The sequence below is a fragment of the Bombina bombina genome, chromosome 1 (genome assembly GCF_027579735.1).
Source record: "Bombina bombina isolate aBomBom1 chromosome 1, aBomBom1.pri, whole genome shotgun sequence".
NCBI lineage: Eukaryota > Metazoa > Chordata > Amphibia > Anura > Bombinatoridae > Bombina > Bombina bombina.
In genome coordinates, this window is record NC_069499.1 from 1,470,867,712 (window position 1) to 1,470,888,558 (window position 20,847).

Sequence of the window (20,847 nt, forward strand, 5' to 3'; positions counted from 1 at the left end):
TCCACGGATCATCCATTACTTATGGAATATATTCTCCTTCCCAACAGGAAGCTGCAAGAGTCCACCCACAGCAAAGCTGCTATATAGCTCCTCCCCTAACTGCCATATTCAGTCATTCGACCGAAAACATGCAGAGAAAGGAAAAACCATAGGGTGCAGTGGTGACTGTAGTTCAAATGAAAAAATTACCTGCCTTAAAGTGACAGGGCGGGCCGTGGACTGGATACACTACAAGAGAAATAAATTTATCAGGTAAGCATAAATTATGTTTTCTCTTGTTAAGTGTATCCAGTCCACGGATCATCCATTACTTATGGAATACCAATACCAAAGCTAAAGTACACGGATGATGGGAGGGACAAGGCAGGTACTTAAACGGAAGTTACCACTGCCTGTAAAAAACCCTTTCTCCCAAAAATAGCCTCCGAAGAAGCAAGGTATCAAATTTGTTAAATTTGAAAAGTATGAAGCGCAGACCAAGACTCCGTCTTGTAAATCTGTTCAACAGAAGCCACATTTAAAAAAGGCCCAAGTGAAAACCACAGCTCTAGTAGAATGAGCTGTAATCCCTTCAGGAGGCTGCTGTCCAGCAGTCTCATAAGCTAAATGAATTATGCTTTTTAACCAAAAAGACAGAGAGGCTGCTGAAGTCTTTTGACCTCTCCTCTGTCCAGAATAGACAACAAACAAGGTGAACGTTTGATGAAAACTGTAGTAGCTTGTAAGTAAAACTTTAAAGCACAAACCACGTCCAATATTGTGTAATAGACGTTCCTTCTTTGAGGAAGGATTAGGATACAAGCATGGAACAACTATCTCTTGAGTGATGTACTTGTTAGATACCACCTTAGGAAAAAACCCAGGTTGGTACGCAGGACTACCTTATCCGTACGAAGGACCAGATAAGGAGAATCACATTGTAACACAGATAACTTGGAGACTCTACGAGTCGAGGAATTAGCTACCCAAAAGGAACTTTCCAAGATAAAGATTGATATCTATGGAACAAAAAAGGTTCAAACGGAACTTCTTGAAGAACCTTAAGAATCAGGTTTAAGCTCCATGGCGGAGCAACAGTTTTAAACACAGGCTTGGATCTAACCAAAGCCTGACCAAATGCCTGAACGTCTAGAATACCTGCCAGACGCTTGTGCAAAAAAATAGACAGAGTAAAAATCTGTCCCCTTTTAAGGAATTAGCTGACAACCCTTTTCTCAAAAACATCTTGGAGAAAAGATAATATCCTGGGAATCCAGACTTTACTCCATGAGTAACCCTTGGATTCATAACAATCAGATATTTACACCATATCTATGTTCAATTTTCCTAGAGACAGGCTTTCATGTCTGTATTAAGGTATCAATGACTGACTCGGAGAAGCCATGCTTTGATAACATCAAGCGTTCAGTCTCCAGGCAGTCCATCTCAGATTGATTCTATTTAGATGGTTGAAAGGACCCTGAGGTAGAGGGACCTGTCTCAGAAGCAGAGACCGTGATGGAAAGGATGACATGTCCACCAGATCTGCATACCAGGTCCTGCGTGGCTACGCAGGCGCTGTCAAAAACACCAAAGCCCTCTCCTGCTTGGTCTTGACCTCCGGAGGAAATCCCACTCCCCCGGAAGAAAAGTCTGACGACTTAGAAAATCCACCTCCCAGTTCTCAACACCTGGGATATGGATAGCTGATAGACAAGAGTGAGTCTCTGTCCAGTGAATTATTGTAAGACTTCTAACATCGCTAGGGAACTTCTGTTCCCCCTTGATGGCTGATGTAAGCCACAGTCGTGTATATTGTCCGACTGAGTATGATGTACCTCAGAGTTGCTAACTGAGGCCAAGTCTGAAGAGCATGGAATATCACTCCCAGTTCCAGAATATTTATTAGAAGGAGGGTCTCCTCCTAAGTCCACTATCCCTGAGCCTTCAGGGAGTTCCAGACTGCATCCCAACCTAAAAGGCTGGCATCTATTGTAACAATTGTCCCATCTGACCTGCGGAAGGTCATACCCTTGGACAGATGGACCCGACATAGTCACCAGAGAAGAGAATCTCTGGTCTCTTGGTCCAGGTTTAACAGGGGGACAAATCTGTGTAATCCCCGTTCCTCTGACTGAGCATGCATAGTTGCAGCGGTCTGAAATGTAGACGTGCAAACGGTACTATGTCCCTTGCCGCTACCATTAAGCCGATTTCATTCATGTACTGAGCCACCGAAGGGCGCGGATGGGATGAAAAAAAAACACGGCAGAAATTTAGAAACTTTGACAACCTGGACACCGTCAGGTAAATTTTCATTTCTACAGAATCTATCAGAGTCCCTAGGAGGGAAACCCTTGAGATTGGGGATAGAGAACTCTTTCCTTGTTCACTTTCCACCCATGTGATCTCAGAAATGCCAGTACTACGTCCGTATGAGACTGGGCAATTTGGATGTTTGACGCCTGTATCAGGATGTCGTCTAAATAAGGGGCCACTTCTATGCCCCGCGGTCTAAGGACCGCCAAAGCGACCCCAGAACCTCCATAAAGATTCTTGGGGCTGTAGATATCCCAAAGGAAAGAGCTACAAACTGGTAATGCCTGTCTAGAAAGGCAAACCTGAAAAACGATGGTGATCTTTATGCATCACAATGTGAGGATAAGCATCCTTCAAATCCATTGTAGTCCTCTATTGACTCTCCTGGATCATAGTTAAGATGGTACGAATAGTTTCCATCTTAAATGACGGAATTCTGAGGAATTTGTTTAAGATCTTTAGATCGAAAATAGGTCTGAAGGTTCCCTCTCCTTGGGAACCACAAACAGATTTGAGTAAAAACTCTGTCCCTGTTCCTCTCTTGGAACTGGACGGATCTCGTACACAATGTAAGAATGCCTCCTCCTTTATCTGGTTTGCAGATAATTGTGAAAGGCGAAATCTCCCCTTTTTTTGGGGGGGAATCTTTGAAATCCAGAAGATATCTCTGGGATATAAATTCCAATGCCTAGGGATCCTGGGCATCTCTTGCCCACGCCTGGGCAAAGAATGAAAGTCTGCCCCCTATAGGATCCGTTACCGGATAGGGGTCCGTTCCTTCATGCTGCCTTAGAGGCAGCAGCAGGCTCCTTGGCCTGCTTATCTTTGTTCCAGGTCCGATTGTCTCCAGACCGCCTTGGACTGAGCAAAAATTCCCTCTTGTTTTGCCTTAGAGGAAGAGGATGCCACACCACCTTTGCCATGTCTTGTAAAATAAACGCTATGGGCGCCCTTGATGTACTTGGCGCCATTTGAGCGTGAGTCCCTGAAGCGGGAGTCGAAGGGTCTGACACGTGGGGAGAGTTAGTCGGCATAACTTTCCCCTCGACAGAATCCCCTGGTAAAAGAAACGCTATGGGTGCCCTTGATGTACTTGGCGCCATTTGAGCGTGAGTCCCTAAAGCGGGAGTCAAAAGGTCTGACACGTGGGGAGAGTTAGTCGGCATAACTACCCCCACGACAGAATCCTCTGGTGATAATGTTTTTAAAGACAAAAAATGATCTTTATTGTTTAACATGAAATCAGTACATCTGGTACACATTCTAAGATGGGGTTCCACCATGGCTTTAAAACATAATGAACACAGAGCTTCCTCTATGTCAGACATGTTAGAACAGACTAATAATGAGACTAGTAAGCTTGGAAAACACTTTAAATCAAGTTAACAAGCAAATATATAAAACGTTACTGTGCCTTTAAGAGAAACAAATTTTGTCAAAATTTGAAAAACAGTGAAAAAAAAGGCAGTAAAACAAACGAAATTTTTACAGTACATGTAATAAGGTAACAGAGCATTGCACCCACTTGCAAATGGATGATTAACCCCTTAATGCAAAAAACAGATTAAAAAAAAAAAAAAATGACAGACGTTTTTAAAAACAGACACAACAAACTGCCACAGCCAACAGTGGGAAGCTTCAGTTAACTGTTTCTATGCAAAATTTAAGCCAGCCATGTGGAAAAAAACTTAGGCCCCAATAAGTTTTATCACCAAACATATGTTAAAAAACGATTAAACATGCCAGCAAACGTTTTAAAACACATTTTTACAAGAGTATGTATCTCTATTAATAAGCCTGATACCAGTCGCTATCGCTGCATTTAAGGCTTTACTTACATTACTTCGTTATCAGCAGTATTTTCTTAGTCAATTCCATTCCTAGAAAAATATTTTACTGTACATACCTTATCTGCAGGAAAACCTGCACGCCATTCCCCCTCTGAAGTACCTCACTCCTCAGAATGTGTGAGAACAGCAAATGGATCTTAGTTACGTCTGCTAAGATCATAGAAAAACGCAGGCAGATTCTTCTTCCAAATACTGCCTGAGATAAACAGCACACTCCGGTGCCATTTAAAAATAACAAACTTTTGATTGAAGAATAAACTAAGTAGAAAGCACCACAGACACTCACGACCTCCTATCTATGTTGAGGCTTGCAAGAGAATGACTGAATATGGCAGTTAGGGGAGGAGCTATATAGCAGCTTTGCTGTGGGTGGACTCTTGCAGCTTCCTGTTGGGAAGGAGAATATATTCCATAAGTAATGGATGATCCGTGGACTGGATACACTTAACAAGAGAAATGGTGTTTGAAACCTGATGAAGGGCTGAACTTTGCATCCATCTTCAGTCTAATATGCATTTAATGTGTTTGGTGTGCACTCTCAATGCTTGAACATTACTGAATGACTGTCATTTATGATAGATTTAAAAGAGTGGCTACCCGGAATGGGTCAAGATATAATCAAGGCTAAATCCCATGGAGGCACTAAGGGTATACCAAGGCTGTATATTAACAATTTCTTGTAAAAATGTTGCTATACCAGACTCCCAATCCCATCAAACTCCAGTACAACTGAATCAAAAGAAACCGTATGTCATTGTATCCATACAACTAAATAACAGAATATTTATAGGCTAAAGAAGTAGAAGCTTTGAAAGCTTTCAAGAGAGTATCTTTCATCAAATAAAACCGCTCTTCTCAACTGTACGGATTCAATATTTGGATGAAACAACTCATCTTAATTCAGAAGGTCTGGACACTAAAGTAAAATCTAAGGTACACCTACAACCATCCTTATCAGAAATGGAAACAAATGTCATCTTGGTCAGTAGGGCTAAATTACAAACACCTCTGCTTTGTCCTGTTAAACTGTAAAGGGACTGTCTACTCCCAGAATTGTTATTGTTTTAACATAGATAATTCTTTTATTACCTATTCCCCAGTTTGGCATAACCAAAACAGTTATATTAATATACTTTTTACCTCTGTGGTTACCTTGTATCTAAGCCTCTGCAGACTGCCCCTTATCTAAGTGCTATTTGCAGACTTGCATTTTAGCCAATCAGTGTTGCTCATTCGTAACTTCACAGGAGTGAGCAAGCACAGTGTTATCTATATGGCACACATGAACAAGCAGTGTCTTCCTGTGAAAAGCTAATAAAAATGCCCTGAGATAAAGGTGGCCTGCAGGTGCTTAGAAATAAGCAGATTTAGAGTTTTAAAAGGTTATAAACTATATTAATATAACTATGTTGGTTGTGCAAAGCTGGGGAATGGGCAGTAAATGGTTTAGACTGTCCCTTTAATAGAAACAAATGATGATAGTAAAAGGACAAAAGACATTGGACAGGGCATATTATGGCAAATGTGTCAAATAAATACATTTCTTAGAGATGAAACCAACTTGACCACCCTCTCTCTACCTTATAAACTATGTTATAATAAACAATGTTTAACTATTGCTTATTACAGATGTTCAGAAAAGGGAGAAGACGCCAACATAGCGTGATTCTGCAAATATATGCTAGATATACAATTCTGAATCAAATGCACTCACATGTTTTCAAGCACTGTAATGTAATGCAAACTAAGCAGACTGGATCCTCTGAGTTGTCCGGTGAACTCTCTCCAGGTATATATGACAGGAACAACTGCAAGGAGTGTGTTTCATTCTGAGGAAACTAACTTTACTGAGAAACGCGTCACTGTATTTTATCTATGTGTTTAATAAACAGTTGTTTTTAAGTTTTCCTAAGTTACTTGCTATTTTTGATTCAACTTTTTTATTCACAATAACAAACCTTTGTTGTGGTTGTTAACCACACCCTGAAATCTGCAAGCAAGCTGAAAGATACACCATACACCTGGTTTCACTTGATCGTGGAGGAGAGCTTGCTAGACAGCTCAGAGGCTCTGGCCTGCCTTGTCTGCACTACATTACAGTGCTAGACCACAAGTGTAATTTATCCACCTATTAGCGAAATATTTTTATTCATACAGTATTATGCTATGTGGGGATTGTCTCTAATATTTATAGAGCACACATCAGAGTGAAACACACTCCTTGCAGTTGTTCCTGTCATATACACCTGGAGAGAGTTCACCGGACAACTCAGAGGATCCAGTCTGCTTAGTTTGCACTACATTACAGTGCTTTAATACATGCGAGTGTATTTGATTCAAAATTGTATATCTTGCATATATTCGCAGAATCACGCTATGTTGGAGCCTGGTCCCTTTTCTATAGATCTGTTTTGAAGTGGATGGCCATTACCCTGAGGAGAGCAGAGTGTTAAACTCTGTGTGTTTTCAAAAACACACATTTCAATTAGACTTTTATTTAACAAATATATATTTCTTTTTCCTTTTTTAATATTTGCACCTTGAAGTATATATACATATAGGTTATATTTTATATATGCATTATTGCAATTTGTATTTACACATTACATATCTACCTATCACTTATTGCAATTCTGAGTAACAATTTATACCAAATATTTGTTTTACCCAGTCAATGCAGATTGGGTAATCTTAAAGCGATAGTGTCCCTTATTTACACTTTTTTTGTGTTTAATAGACACTTTGAGTATCTATTCAGACCAAGCATCGGAGTCTCTACTTGTGCAGAATTGCACAATTTTAAAGTGACAGCGCCCCTCTTTACATTGTTTTGTGTTAACCTTATTACAGATGTTCAATTTACATTAATGTTGTACCCTTTTGAAAACGTATTATATATAATTGACCAAATGCGACCAAATTATCTAATTATAGGTTTGAACAGTAGCATTTGGACACCAATGGATTTTCTTCTTAGACTGTCCACTTATTACAAGAAAAACACAGAACTAAATATTTTTACTTTTTAAGCTTTATTTCACTCTATCCACAGAGCCACAATAAACACTGCTCTTTCAGACCTTACCCTGTCCCACCTGTAAAACCCCAAAGAAAGCAAATATAATTAAAAAGAAAAAACATACATCAAATATTAGATCTTTGTTGGATGGATAAATTAACTCTTTTCACCCTGGTCTGGAACAGCCTCAGCACAATACAAAGGGAAAATTTGTATATTATAAGGAACACTTTTATGTGTTGTAAATCTTATGATAATACCATACTGGCAAACAGTTCATGGGCCTAAATTCAGATTTAATCCTAATATATTAGTGTTTGTGATGAGAAAGAGTGAAAATAAATATGATGCTTAGATATATATTAGTTAGAAGTAGGAAAAGTCACACTGCAAAGCAAGGGATCCAAAGCCTCACAGGTTAATATCCTGCACAGTAAAGGCCCCCAGATTCCAAGAAATGAGTTCCTCACAGCTGGAGACGCATCTGGTATGATCAGCAATGAGGCACCCTGCAATGCACGGGTCTCTAAAGTGTTTTGCACAAAAAATAAACACAATGGATGTAATCAGAATGACTATGAGGTCAACCAGATGTAGTTCCTATCCCAGATATTAAGAGAGTTTTGTTCCTCACAAGACACATTTGAAGGTTTTAAATGGATCCATAAGCAGTTTTGGTTTAGTTTTTAGACACAGTGGGGAAGGCTGGAGAATTAGTTGTTTCTTTAAAAAGGACATTGAAGTCAAAATTAAAAAGTTTCACTATTCAGATACAGTGTGTAACTGAAAACAAAAATCCAAATGATTTGTTTTGTCAAACTGACTTCCTTCTCTTGCTATCCTTTGTCAAAACATAGCTCCTTTAGATGAGAGCATAATAAGGTATTCTCAAAAGTGTGCAGACATATTAAACACTATACTGTATGTATTGCATAGTTGCAAACACCTGTAGTGCTCAAGATGCATGAACACACCAGTGTACCATGGAATTAAGCTATGTGGACGCTATACCTGTGCCACAAAACATTAAGTTTGACTTTAAAGTCCTTTTAAATATCCAGCACAGTGTTTATTTTTTTTTAAAAACAGCTCCAGATTATCTCAGTGCCCCTGCAAAAACACTAAAAATTATACCATTTGAATTCTGTGTTTTTTAAATGCAGTTGCATGCTCATCTGGCAGAAATAAAGGGTTACACAAGTAATTTAAAACAGCAGGGGTATAAATAACAAATTAAGCAAAGTAAACTGGGCTGAATGCTACTATAGTTAAGCCATCAGTGCAATAAGGCACTCAATATAGGATTACAAGCCGACTTCAAAATGTACCATAACTACATAATATTTAAAATTGAACATTGCAATACAGCCTTTCCTGAGTACATTTAAGTTTTATTTTTCTCAGAGGAGGCCTATTACCAGTTGTCAGTCACCATGCTATAGGGTCACACCTACTTATGTGTAGCCTAAATATGCAGTAGTCCAAAGAGTAGAGATTTCAAGTCAAGGGACTCACTGCTAAATTTAATAACACAAGTATTTGTCTCACTTTCAGTCAAATTTCACAATTCCCAGATTATGTGTAGAATGCCAGCAAAGCACACAGGAGGATGATAAATATAAGATTCCATGAATGAGAATGTGCGCTTGTCCTAAATACATTCAGGCATCTCTTAATGTGACTTACTGACCTATGACTTGACACACAACAAATTATAGATATTGAGAAAAGGTAATGACTTTAAACAGCATTATCTGCAGCACTATATAGTATGTGAAGTCCTTAGCCACCATTATTCCATGCAAAACACCCTTAACACACAAGGTTTATAAACACATGGAATGAAATGATAAACAAAAAGAGTGAAGAAACCAGAGGTTCTGGGTCAAATTGTAAAGAAAATCCAGGTGTGGAATGAAAATATTTTATAACTGAATTGCACACTGACCCAGTACATTGCTTGGCTTGTTTTTTGTTTGTTTTTGTACAAAGTACTAGTCACATAGGCAACTGCACTTCTACACACCTCAATATTCCTAAAAGACTAGATATAAAATTCAAAATAATACTTGCTGGACATAATCACTAAAATTAATCTTGCAACCATTCCATACTAGTTTAAAACCCCAAAATTTGAAAACTCTCTATCATTTATTCATTTTGCATTTCTACCAAGAAAATGTGGGGAAAGTAGTATTTATAAATTATCAAACATTATGAAGAGAAAAAAAAAAGACCATAAAATACATTTAGACTTTAAATTAAGTGCTTTCCGTACACTGGAGGTCTTGTTGGCAAGGATGATAGTGATTCAGCTCCACTTGAAACTATTTTGAAGTTTTGCATGGACAACAGAATGGATTCTAGCCCAGCTACTCGTATTACTGATACTGAGTAATGCAGCAGGGAATAGGGTAATAAAGGATGTTGAAGAATCATATCCCAAAACATTTGAATGAGTAACTGTGCCGAGACTGGACTTGCTCAGTATATTAAAGCTGGCAGGTGAGTAAAAGGTGGCTCCCTATGTTATACCCTAAGATCTTCTGGAAGAGTGGGCATTTGATGAACTGAGTCCAGAACGGGACCCTCACTCAGCCCTAAAGCGACAAGAAGGGGGAGATGCTTGCATGAAGCCCACTGTCAGATGGCTTATAGGCCTGCCCCCTAGCGTGCAGCCTCGTTAGGTCCGCGGTAGCCGACACATCTCACACTGGTCTGTGCCAGCCTGATTCATAAAGGTGCAATGCATACAAGACCACATGGATGAAGAGGCTGCATGAGTCGGTCCTCCAGTTGCTCCAAAATCATGAAGTTCTGAAGGCTGAACACCAACTGTATCTAGGGAAGGAAGAAAAGTGTGGGTATTAAAATGATGATCTTTAGTAACAAGACAGTGACATATTGTAGCAAAATGTTTTAAATTTTAAAGTTTCTGCTTTTGAAACATTTTCTTGAAACCATCTATAGTTTTTGTAAGGCACTGCCATACTGAAACTTATGAACCAGCTGGCTGAATGGTGTGAGCCCTCTTTAAGCGCATGCACTTCTAACTATAATGTTTGATGTATAACGGTGCACTTGCACACACATATTATTTAAAAATAAGCAAAACTAAACATTTAAAAAAAACAAAAAAACTTTATGGGCTATATAAATAAATCATCTACAAAACATTTATGCAAAGAAAAAATGTGTGTATAATGTCTCTTTAATATGCACACTTTGAGGCACCAGCACCTATTGAGCATGTGCAAGAATTTACAGCTTATACGTATGTATGCTGATGGCTGTCACATGATCCAGGGGCTGGCAAACTGAAGTACATTTTGAAATTTGTCAGAAAAAATACTGCTTATCTAAAACTCGCAACTAAAGTGCTATTTGCAATCTTTTTTTTATTACACACTTATTGATTATGCAATTCTACAGTATTTAATGGTCTTTTAGGCAAGATATGTAGAACTAATATTCTGCTGGGATGTTGAAAGAAGAAACATAATTTATGCTTACCTGATAAATTTATTTCTCTTGTGGTGTATCCAGTCCACGGATCATCCATTACTTGTGGGATATTCTCCTTCCCAACAGGAATTTTCAAGAGGATCACCCACAGCAGAGCTGCTATATAGCTCCTCCCTTAACTGCCATATCCAGTCATTCGAACGAAACAAGCCGAGAAAGGAGATACCATAGGGTGCAGTGGTGACTGTAGTTTAAATTAAAATTCAGACCTGCCTTAAAAAGACAGGGCGGGCCGTGGACTGGATACACCACAAGAGAAATAAATTTATCAGGTAAGCATAAATTATGTTTTCTCTTGTAAGGTGTATCCAGTCCACGGATCATCCATTACTTGTGGGATACCAATACCAAAGCTAAAGTACACGGATGAAGGGAGGGACAAGGCAGGCTTAAATGGAAGGAACCACTGCCTGTAGAACCTTTCTCCCAAAAATAGCCTCCGAAGAAGCAAAAGTATCAAATTTGTAAAATTTTGAAAAGGTATGAAGCGAAGACCAAGTCGCCGCCTTGCAAATCTGTTCAACAGAAGCCTCATTTTTAAAGGCCCAGGTGGAAGCCACAGCTCTAGTAGAATGAGCTGTAATCCTTTCAGGGGGCTGCTGTCCAGCAGTCTCATAGGCTAAGCGTATTATGCTCCGAACCAAAAAGAAAGAGGTTGCCGAAGCTTTTTGACCTCTCCTCTGTACAGAGTAAACAACAAACAGTGAAGATGTTTGGAGAAAATCTTTAGTAGCTTGTAAGTAAAACTTTAAAGCACGGACCACGTCCAGATTATGTAAAAGGCGTTCCTTCTTTGAAGAAGGATTAGGACACAATGATGGAACAACAATCTCTTGATTGATATTCTTGTTAGAAACTACCTTAGGTAAAAACCCAGGTTTTGTACGCAGAACTACTTTATCTGAATGGAAAATCAGATAAGGAGAATCACATTGTAAGGCAGATAACTCAGAGACTCTCCGAGCCGAGGAAATAGCCATCAAAAACAGAACTTTCCAAGATAAAAGTTTGATATCAATGGAATGAAGGGGTTCAAACGGAACCCCTTGAAGAATTTTAAGAACCAAGTTTAAGCTCCATGGGGGAGCAACAAGTTTAAACACAAGCTTAATTCTAACCAAAGCCTGACAAAAATTTAGAATTTAGTAAAAGTAGCAAAGAAGACCAAGTTGCTGCTTTGCAAATCTGATCAACCGAAGCTTCATTCCTAAATGCCCAGGAAGTAGAGACTGACCTAGTCGAATGAGCTGTAATCCTTTGAGGCGGAGTTCTACCCGACTCAACATAAGCATGATGAATCAAAGACTTTAACCAAGATGCCAAAGAAAAGGCAGAAGCCTTCTGACCTTTCCTAGAACCAGAAAAGATAACAAATAGACTAGAAGTCTTTCGGGAATCTTTAGTAGCTTCAACATAATATTTCATAGCTCTAACTACATCCAAAGAATGCAACAATCTTTCCTTAGAGTTCTTAGGATTAGGACATAATGAAGGAACCACAATTTCTCTACTAATGTTGTTAGAATTCACAACCTTAGGTAAAAATTTAAATGAAGTTCGCAACACCGACCTTATCCTGATGAAAAATCAGAAAAGGAGACTCACAAGAAAGAGCAGATAATTCAGAAACTCTTCTAGCAGAAGAGATGGCCAAAAGAAACAAAAAACTTTCCAAGAAAGTAATTTAATATCCAGCGAATGCATAGGTTCAAACGGAGGAGCTTGAAGAGCCTCCAGAACCAAATTCAAACTCCAAGGAGGAGAAATTGACTTAATGACAGGTTTTATACGAACCAAGGCCTGTACAAAACAATGAATATCAGGAAGATTAGCAATCTTTCTGTGAAAAAGAACAGAAAGAGCAGAGATTTGTCCTTTCAAGGAACTTGCAGACAAAACTTTATCCAAACCATCCTGAAGGAACTGTAAAATTCTAGGAATTCTAAAAGAATGCCAAGAAAAATGATGAGAAGAACACCAAGAAATGTAAGCCTTCCAGACTCGATAATATATCTTCCTAGATACAGATTTACGAGCCTGTAACATAGTATTAATCACGGAGTCAGAGAAACCTCTATGACTGAGAATCAAGCGTTCAATCTCCATACCTTCAAATTTAAGGATTTGAGATCCTGATGGAAAAAAGGACCTTGCGATAGAAGGTCTGGTCTTAACGGAAGAGTCCACGGTTGGCAAGTAGCCATCCGGACAAGATCCGCATACCAAAACCTGTGAGGCCATGCTGGAGCCACCAGCAGAACAAACGCTACTTTAGAATCTTGGAAATCACTCTTGGAGGAAGAACTAGAGGCGGAAAGATATAGGCAGGATGATACTTCCAAGGAAGAGACAATGCATCCACTGCTTCCGCCTGAGGATCCCTGGATCTGGACAGATACCTGGGAAGCTTCTTGTTTAGATGAGAAGCCATCAGATCTATTTCTGGAAGTCCCCACATTTGAACAATCTGACGAAATACCTCTGGGTGAAGAGACCATTCGCCCGGATGTAATGTTTGGCGACTGAGATAATCCGCTTCCCAATTGTCTATACCTGGGATATGAACCGCAGACATTAGACAGGAGCTGGATTCCGCCCATACAAGTATTCGAGATACTTCTTTCATAGCCAGAGGACTGTGAGTCTCTCCTTGATGATTGACATATGCCACGGTTGTGACATGTCCGTCTGAAAACAAATGAACGACTCTCTCTTTAGAAGAGGCCACGACTGAAGAGCTCTGAAAATCGCACGGAGTTCCAAAATGTTGATTGGTAATCTCGCCTCCTGAGATTCCCAAACCCCTTGTGCTGTCAGAGACCCCCATACAGCTCCCCAACCTGTCAGACTTGCATCTGTTGAGATCACAGTCCAGGTCGGAAGAACAAAAGAAGCCCCCTGAACTAAACGAAGGTGATCTGTCCACCACATCAGAGAGTGTCGTACAATCGGTTTTAAAGATATTAATTGAGATATCTTTGTATAATCCCTGCACCACTGGTTCAGCATACAGAGCTGAAGAGGTCACATGTGAAAACGAGCAAAGGGGATCGCGTCCGATGCAGCAGTCATAAGACCTAGAATTTCCATGCATAAGGCTACCGAAGGGAATGATTGAGACTGAAGGTTTCGACAAGCCGAAACCAATTTCAGACGTCTCTTGTCCATCAGCGATAGAGTCATGGACACTGAATCTATCTGGAAACCTAAAAAGGTTACCCTTGTCTGAGGAATCAACGAACTCTTCCTCCAACCATGTTCTCGAAGAAACGATACAAGTCGATTCGTATGAGATTCTGCTAAATGTGAAGACTGAGCAAGTACCAAGATATCGTCCAAATAAGGAAATAAAAATCCTTGGAGCTGTTGCTAGGCCAAACGGCAGAGCCACAAACTGGTAATGCTTGTCTAGAAAAGAGAATCTCAGAAACTGATAGTGATCTGGATGAATCGGAATATGCAGATATGCATCCTGTAAATCTATTGTGGACATATAATGCCCTTGCTGAACAAAAGGCAGAATAGTCCTTATAGTCACCATTTTGAATGTTGGAATCCTTACATAACGATTCAATATTTTTAAATCCAGAACTGGTCTGAAGGAATTCTCCTTCTTTGGTACAATGAAGAGATTTGAGTAAAACCCCAGCCCCTGTTCCAAAACTGGAACTGGCACAATTACTCCAGCCAACTCTAGATCTGAAACACATTTCAGAAATGCTTGAGCCTTCACTGGATTTATTGGGACACGGGAAAGAAAAAATCTTTTTGCAGGAGGCCTTATCTTGAAGCCTATTCTGTACCCTTGTGAAACAATATTCTGAATCCAAAGATTGTGAATCGAATTGATCCAAATTTCTTTGAAAAAAATCGTAATCTGCCCCCTACAAGCTGGGCTGGAATGAGGGCCGCACCTTCATGTGGACTTGGGAGCTGGCTTTGGCTTTCTAAAAGGCTTGGATTTATTCCAGACTGGAGATGGTTTCCAAACTGATACCGCTCCTGTAGGGGAAGGATCAGGTTTTTGTTCCTTATTGTGACGAAAGGAACGAAAACGATTAGCAGACCTAAATTTACCCTTAGATCTTTTATCCTGTGGTAAAAAAGTTCCTTTCCCCCCAGTAACAGTTGAAATAATAGAATCCAACTGTGAACCAAACAATTTATTACCCTGGAAAGAAAGGGAAAGCAAAGTTGACTTAGAAGACATATCAGCATTCCAAGTTTTAAGCCATAAAGCTCTTCTAGCTAAAATAGCCAAAGACATATACCTGACATCAACCCTAATGATATCAAAGATGGCATCACAAATAAAGTTATTAGCATGTTGAAGAAGATTAACAATGCTATGAGTATTATGATCTGTTACTTGTTGTGCTAAAGCTTCCAACCAGAAAGTTGAAGCTGCAGCAACATCCGCCAAAGATATAGCAGGTCTAAGAAGATTACCTGAACATAAGTAAGCTTTTCTTAGAAAGGATTCAATTTTCCTATCTAAAGGATCCTTAAAGGAAGTACTATCTGCCATAGGAATAGTAGTACGTTTAGCAAGAGTAGAGATAGCCCCATCAACCTTAGGGATTTTGTCCCAAAACTCTAATCTGTCAGATGGCACAGGATATAATTACTTAAACCGTTTAGAAGGAGTAAATGAATTACCCAAATTATTCCATTCCCTGGAAATTACTTCAGAAATAGCATCAGGGACGGGAAAAACCTCCGGAATAACTACAGGAGGTTTAAAAACCGTATTCAAACGTTTAGATTTAGTATCAAGAGGACCAGATTCCTCTATTTCTAATGCAATTAAGACTTCTTTAAGTAAAGAGCGAATAAATTCCATTTTAAATAAATATGAAGATTTATCAGTATCAACCTCTGAAACAGAATCCTCTGAACCAGAAAAATCATTATCAGAAACAGAATCAGAATGATGAGGAATAACAGATATAGACTTCTTAATAGATTTAGAAACAAAATCTCTTATGTTAACAGGAACACCCTGAATATTAGATGTTGATAGAACAGCAACAGGTAATGGAACATTACTAAAGGAAATATTATCTGCATTAACAAGTTTGTCATGACATACATTACAAACAACAGCCGGAGGAACAGTTACCACAAGTTTACAACAAATACACTTAACTTTGGTAGATCCAGCATCAGGCAGCAATTTTCCAGAAGTATCTTCTGATTCAGGGTCAATCTGAGACATCTTGCAATATGTAATAGAAAAAACAACATATAAAGCAAAATTGATCAAATTCCTTAAATGACAGTTTCAGGAATGGGAAAAAATGCCAATGAACAAGCTTCTAGCAACCAGAAGCAAATAAACAATGAGACTTAAATAATGTGGAGACAATAATGACGCCCATATTTTTTAGCGCCAAAAAAGACGCCCACATTATTTGGCGCCTAAATGCTTTAAGCGCCAAAAATGATGCCACATCCGGTGACGCCGACATTTTTGGTGCAAAAACGTAAAAAAAAATGACGCAACTTCCGACGACAAGTATGACGCCGGAAATGACAAAGAAAATTTTTGCGCCAAAAAAGTCAGCGCCAAAAATGACGCAATAAAAAGAAGCATTTTCAGCCCCCGCGAGCCTAACAGCCCACAGGAAAAAAGTCAAATTTAAAGGTAAGAAAAATTGATTATTCATATGCATTATCCCAATAATGAAACTGACTGTCTGAAATAAGGAATGTTGAACATCCTGAATCAAGGCAAATAAATGTTTAAACACATATATTTAGAACTTTATAAAAAAGTGCCCAACCATAGCTTAGAGTGTCACAAAAATAAGACTTACTTACCCCAGGACACTCATCTACATGTAGTAGAAAGCCAAACCAGTACTGAAACGAGAATCAGTAGAGGTAATGGTAAATATAAGAGTATATCGTCGATCTGAAAAGGGAGGTAAGAGATGAATCTCTACGACCGATAACAGAGAAACTATGAAATAGACCCCGTAGGAGATCATTGAATTCAAATAGACAATACTCTCTTCACATCCCTCTGACATTCACTGCACACTGAGAGGAAAACCGGGCTCCAGCCTGCTGCGAAGCGCATATCAACGAAGAATCTAGCACAAACTTACTTCACCACCTCCATGGGAGGCAAAGTTTGTAAAACTGATTTGTGGGTGTGGTGAGGGGTGTATTTATAGGCATTTTGAGGTTTGGGAAACTTGCCCCTCCTGGTAGGAATGTATATCCCATACGTCACTAGCTCATGGACTCTTGCTAATTACATGAAAGAAAGGTATTTACGCCATATCGTATGGTAGATTTTCCTGGTGACAGGCTTTCGTGCCTGTATAAGGGTATCAATGACTGACTCGGAGAAGCCACGATTTGATAAAATCAAGCGTTCAATCTCCATGCAGTCAGTCTCAGAGAAATTAGATTTGGATGATTGAAAGGACCTTGTAGTAGAAGGTCTTGTCTCAGAGGCAGGGTCCATGGTGGAAAGGATAACATGTCCACAAGGTCTGCATACCAGGTCCTGCGTGGCCACGCAGGCGCTATCAAGATCACCGATGCTCTCTCCTGTTAGATTTGGGCAATCAGTCGAGGGAGCAGAGGAAACGGTGGAAACACATAAGCCAGGTTGAAGTACCAAGGCGCTGCTAGAGCATCTATCAGTGCCGCTTCTGGGTCCCTGGACCTGGATCCGTAACAAGGAAGCTTGGCGTTCTGGCGAGACGCCATGAGATCCAGTTCTGGTTTGCCCCAACGATGAACCAATTGAGCAAACACCTCCGGATGGAGTTCCCACTCCCCCGGATGAAAAGTCTGACGACTTAGAAAATCCGCCTCCCAGTTCTCTACACCTGGGATATGGATTGCTGATAGGTGGCAAGAGTGAGTCTCTGCCCAGCGAATTATCTTGAAGACTTCTAACATCGCTAGGGAACTCCTTGTTCCCCCTTGATGGTTGATGTAAGCCACAGTCGTGATGTTGTCCGACTGAAATCTGATGAACCTCAGGGTTGCTAACTGAGGCCAAGCTAGAAGAGCATTGAATATTGCTCTTAACTCCAGAATATTTATTGGGAGGAGTTTCTCCTCCTGAGTCCACGATCCCTGAGCCTTCAGGGAATTCCAGACTGCACCCCAACCTAGAAGGCTGGCATCTGTTGTTACAATTGTCCAATCTGGCCTGCGAAAGGTCATACCTTTGGACAGATGGACCCGAGATAGCCACCAGAGAAGAGAATCTCTGGTCTCTTGATCCAGATTTAGCAGAGGGGACAAATCTGTGTAATCCCCATTCCACTGACTGAGCATGCATAGTTGCAGCGGTCTGAGATGTAGGCGCGCAAATGGCACTATGTCCATCCCCGCTACCATCAAGCCGATTACTTCCATACACTGATCCACCGAAGGGCGCTGAATAGAATGAAGAACACGGCAAGATCTTAGAAGCTTTGATAACCTGGATTCTGTCAGGTAAATCTTCATTTCTACAGAATCTATCAGAGTCCCTAGGAAGGAGACTCTTGTGAGTGGGGATAGAGAACTCTTTTCCTCGTTCACCTTCCACCCATGTGACCTGAGAAATGCCAGAACTATGTCCGTATGTGACTTGGCAATCTGAAAGCTTGACGCCTGTATCAGGATGTCGTCCAGATAAGGGGCCACTGATATACCTCGCGGTCTTAGGACCGCCAGAAGCGATCCCAGAACCTTTGTAAAGATTCTTGGAGCTGTAGCTAACCCAAAGGGAAGAGCCACAAATTGGTAATGCCTGTCCAGAAAGGCAAACCTTAGGAACCGATGATGATCTTTGTGAATCGGTATGTGAAGGTAAGCATCCTTCAAATCCACTGTGGTCATGTACTGACCCTCCTGGATCATAGGTAGGATGGTCCGAATAGTTTCCATTTTGAACGATGGAACTCTGAGGAATTTGTTTAAGATCTTTAGATCCAAAATGGGTCTGAAGGTTCCCTCTTTTTTGGGAACCACAAACAGATTTGAATAAAAACCCTGTCCCTGTTCCGTCAGTGGAACTGGACAGATCACTCCCATAACTAGGTGGTCTTGCACACAGCGTAAGAATGCCTCTTTCTTTATCTGGTTTACAGATAATCTCGAAAGGTGAAATCTCCCTTGAGGAGGGGAAGCTTTGAAGTCCAGAAGATATCCCTGAGATATGATCTCCAACGCCCAGGGATCCTGAACATCTCTTGCCCATGCCTGGGCGAAGAGAGAAAGTCTGCCCCCTAATAGATCTGTTACCAGATAGGGGGCCGTTCCTTCATGCTGTCTTAGAGGCAGCAGCAGGCTTTCTGGCCTGCTTGCCTTTGTTCCAGGACTGGTTAGGTTTCCAGCCCGGCTTGGATTGAGCAAAAGTTCCCTCTTGTTTTGTAGCAGAGGATTTGATGCTGCACCTGCCTTGAAGTTTCGAAAGGCACGAAAATTAGACTGTTTGGCCTTTGATTTGGCCCTGTCCTGAGGAAGGGTATGACCCTTACCTCCAGTAATGTCAGCAATAATTTCCTTCAAACCAGGCCCGAATACGGTCTGCCCCTTGAAGGGAATGTTAAGTAATTTAGACTTTGAAGTCACGTCAGCTGACCAAGATTTAAGCCATAGCGCCCTACGCGCCTGGATGGCGAATCCAGAATTCTTAGCCGTTAGTTTAGTCAAATGAACAATGGCATCAGAAACAAAAGAATTAGCTAGCTTAAGTGTTCTAAGCTTGTCAAGTATTTCAGTCAATGGAGTAGCTGTCTGAAAGGCCTCTTCCAGAGACTCAAACCAGAACGCCGAAGCAGCAGTGACAGGCGCAATGCATGCAAGGGGCTGCAGAATAAAACCTTGTTGAATAAACATTTTCTTAAGGTAACCTAATTTTTTTATCCATTGGATCTGAAAAAGCACAACTGTCCTCGACAGGGATAGTGGTACGCTTTGATAAAGTAGAAACTGCTCCCTCCACCTTAGGGACCGTCTGCCATAAGTCCCGTGTGGTGGCGTCTATTGGAAACATTTTTCTAAAAATAGGAGGGGGGGGGGGGGGGGAAACGGCACACCGGGTCTATCCCACTCCTTATTAATAATTTCTGTAAACCTTTTAGGTATTGGAAAAACATCAGTACACACCGGCACTGCATAGTATTTATCCAGTCTACACAATTTCTCTGGTACTGCAATTGTGTCACAGTCATTCAGAGCAGCTAACACCTCCCCAAGCAATACACGGAGGTTTTCAAGCTTAAATTTAAAAGTAGAAATATCTGAATCAGGTTTCCCCGAATCAGAAATGTCACCCACAGACTGAAGCTCTCCTTCCTCAGCTTCTGCATATTGTGACGCAGTATCAGACATGGGCCTTAAGGCATCTGCGCGCACTGTACTGCGTCTAACCCCAGAGCTATCGCGCTTTCCTCTGAATTCAGGCAGTCTGGCTAATACCACTGACAGGGTATTATCCATGATTGCCGCCATGTCCTGCAAAGTAATCGCTATGGGCGTCTTTGATGTACTTGGCGCCATTTTAGCGTGAGTCCCTTCAGCGGGAGTCAAAGGGTCCGACACGTGGGGAGAGTTAGTCGGCATAACTTCCCCCTCGCCAGAATCCTCTGGTGATAAATTTTTTAAAGATAAAAGCTGATCTTTATTGTTTAAAGTGAAATCAATACATTTAGTACACATTCTCATATGGGGTTCCACCATGGCTTTTAAACATAATGAACAAGGAGTTTCCTCTATGTCAGACATGTTTATACAGATTAGCAATGAGACTAGCAAGCTTGGAAAACACTTTACATCAAGTTAAACAAGCAATATAAAAAACGTTACTGTGCCTTTAAGGGAAACAAATTTTGCTAAAATTTGAAATAACAGTGAAAAAAGGCAGTTAAACTAACACAATTTTTACAGTGTATGTAACAAGTTAGCAGAGCATTGCACCCACTTGCAAATGGATGATTAACCCCTTAATACAAAAAACGGATTAACAAATTGAAAAAAACAAAACGTTTTTTAAACAGTCACAACAACTGCCACAGCTCCACTGTGGCTTTACCTTCCTCAATATATGACTTTTGAAGCCTTTTGAGCCCTTCAGAGATGTCCTAAAGCATGCAGGGGACTGCTGAGGGAAGCTTAATGTCTCTGTCTGTAATTTTA

The 20,847-nt window shown here is 40.4% G+C and overlaps 1 protein-coding gene across 1 annotated transcript in view; it reads right to left on the reverse strand.

Annotated features, from left to right (window-relative positions):
* Positions 1-7,163: 7,163 nt before the first annotated feature.
* The window catches only part of NPLOC4 (NPL4 homolog, ubiquitin recognition factor), a gene marked incomplete in the record, with an annotated part of 180,935 nt that continues 167,251 nt past the window's right edge, over positions 7,164-20,847 (reverse strand). The window contains 1 exon segment of the mRNA XM_053706905.1: positions 7,164-10,008. Coding sequence (XP_053562880.1) covers positions 9,851-10,008 — 158 coding nt within the window.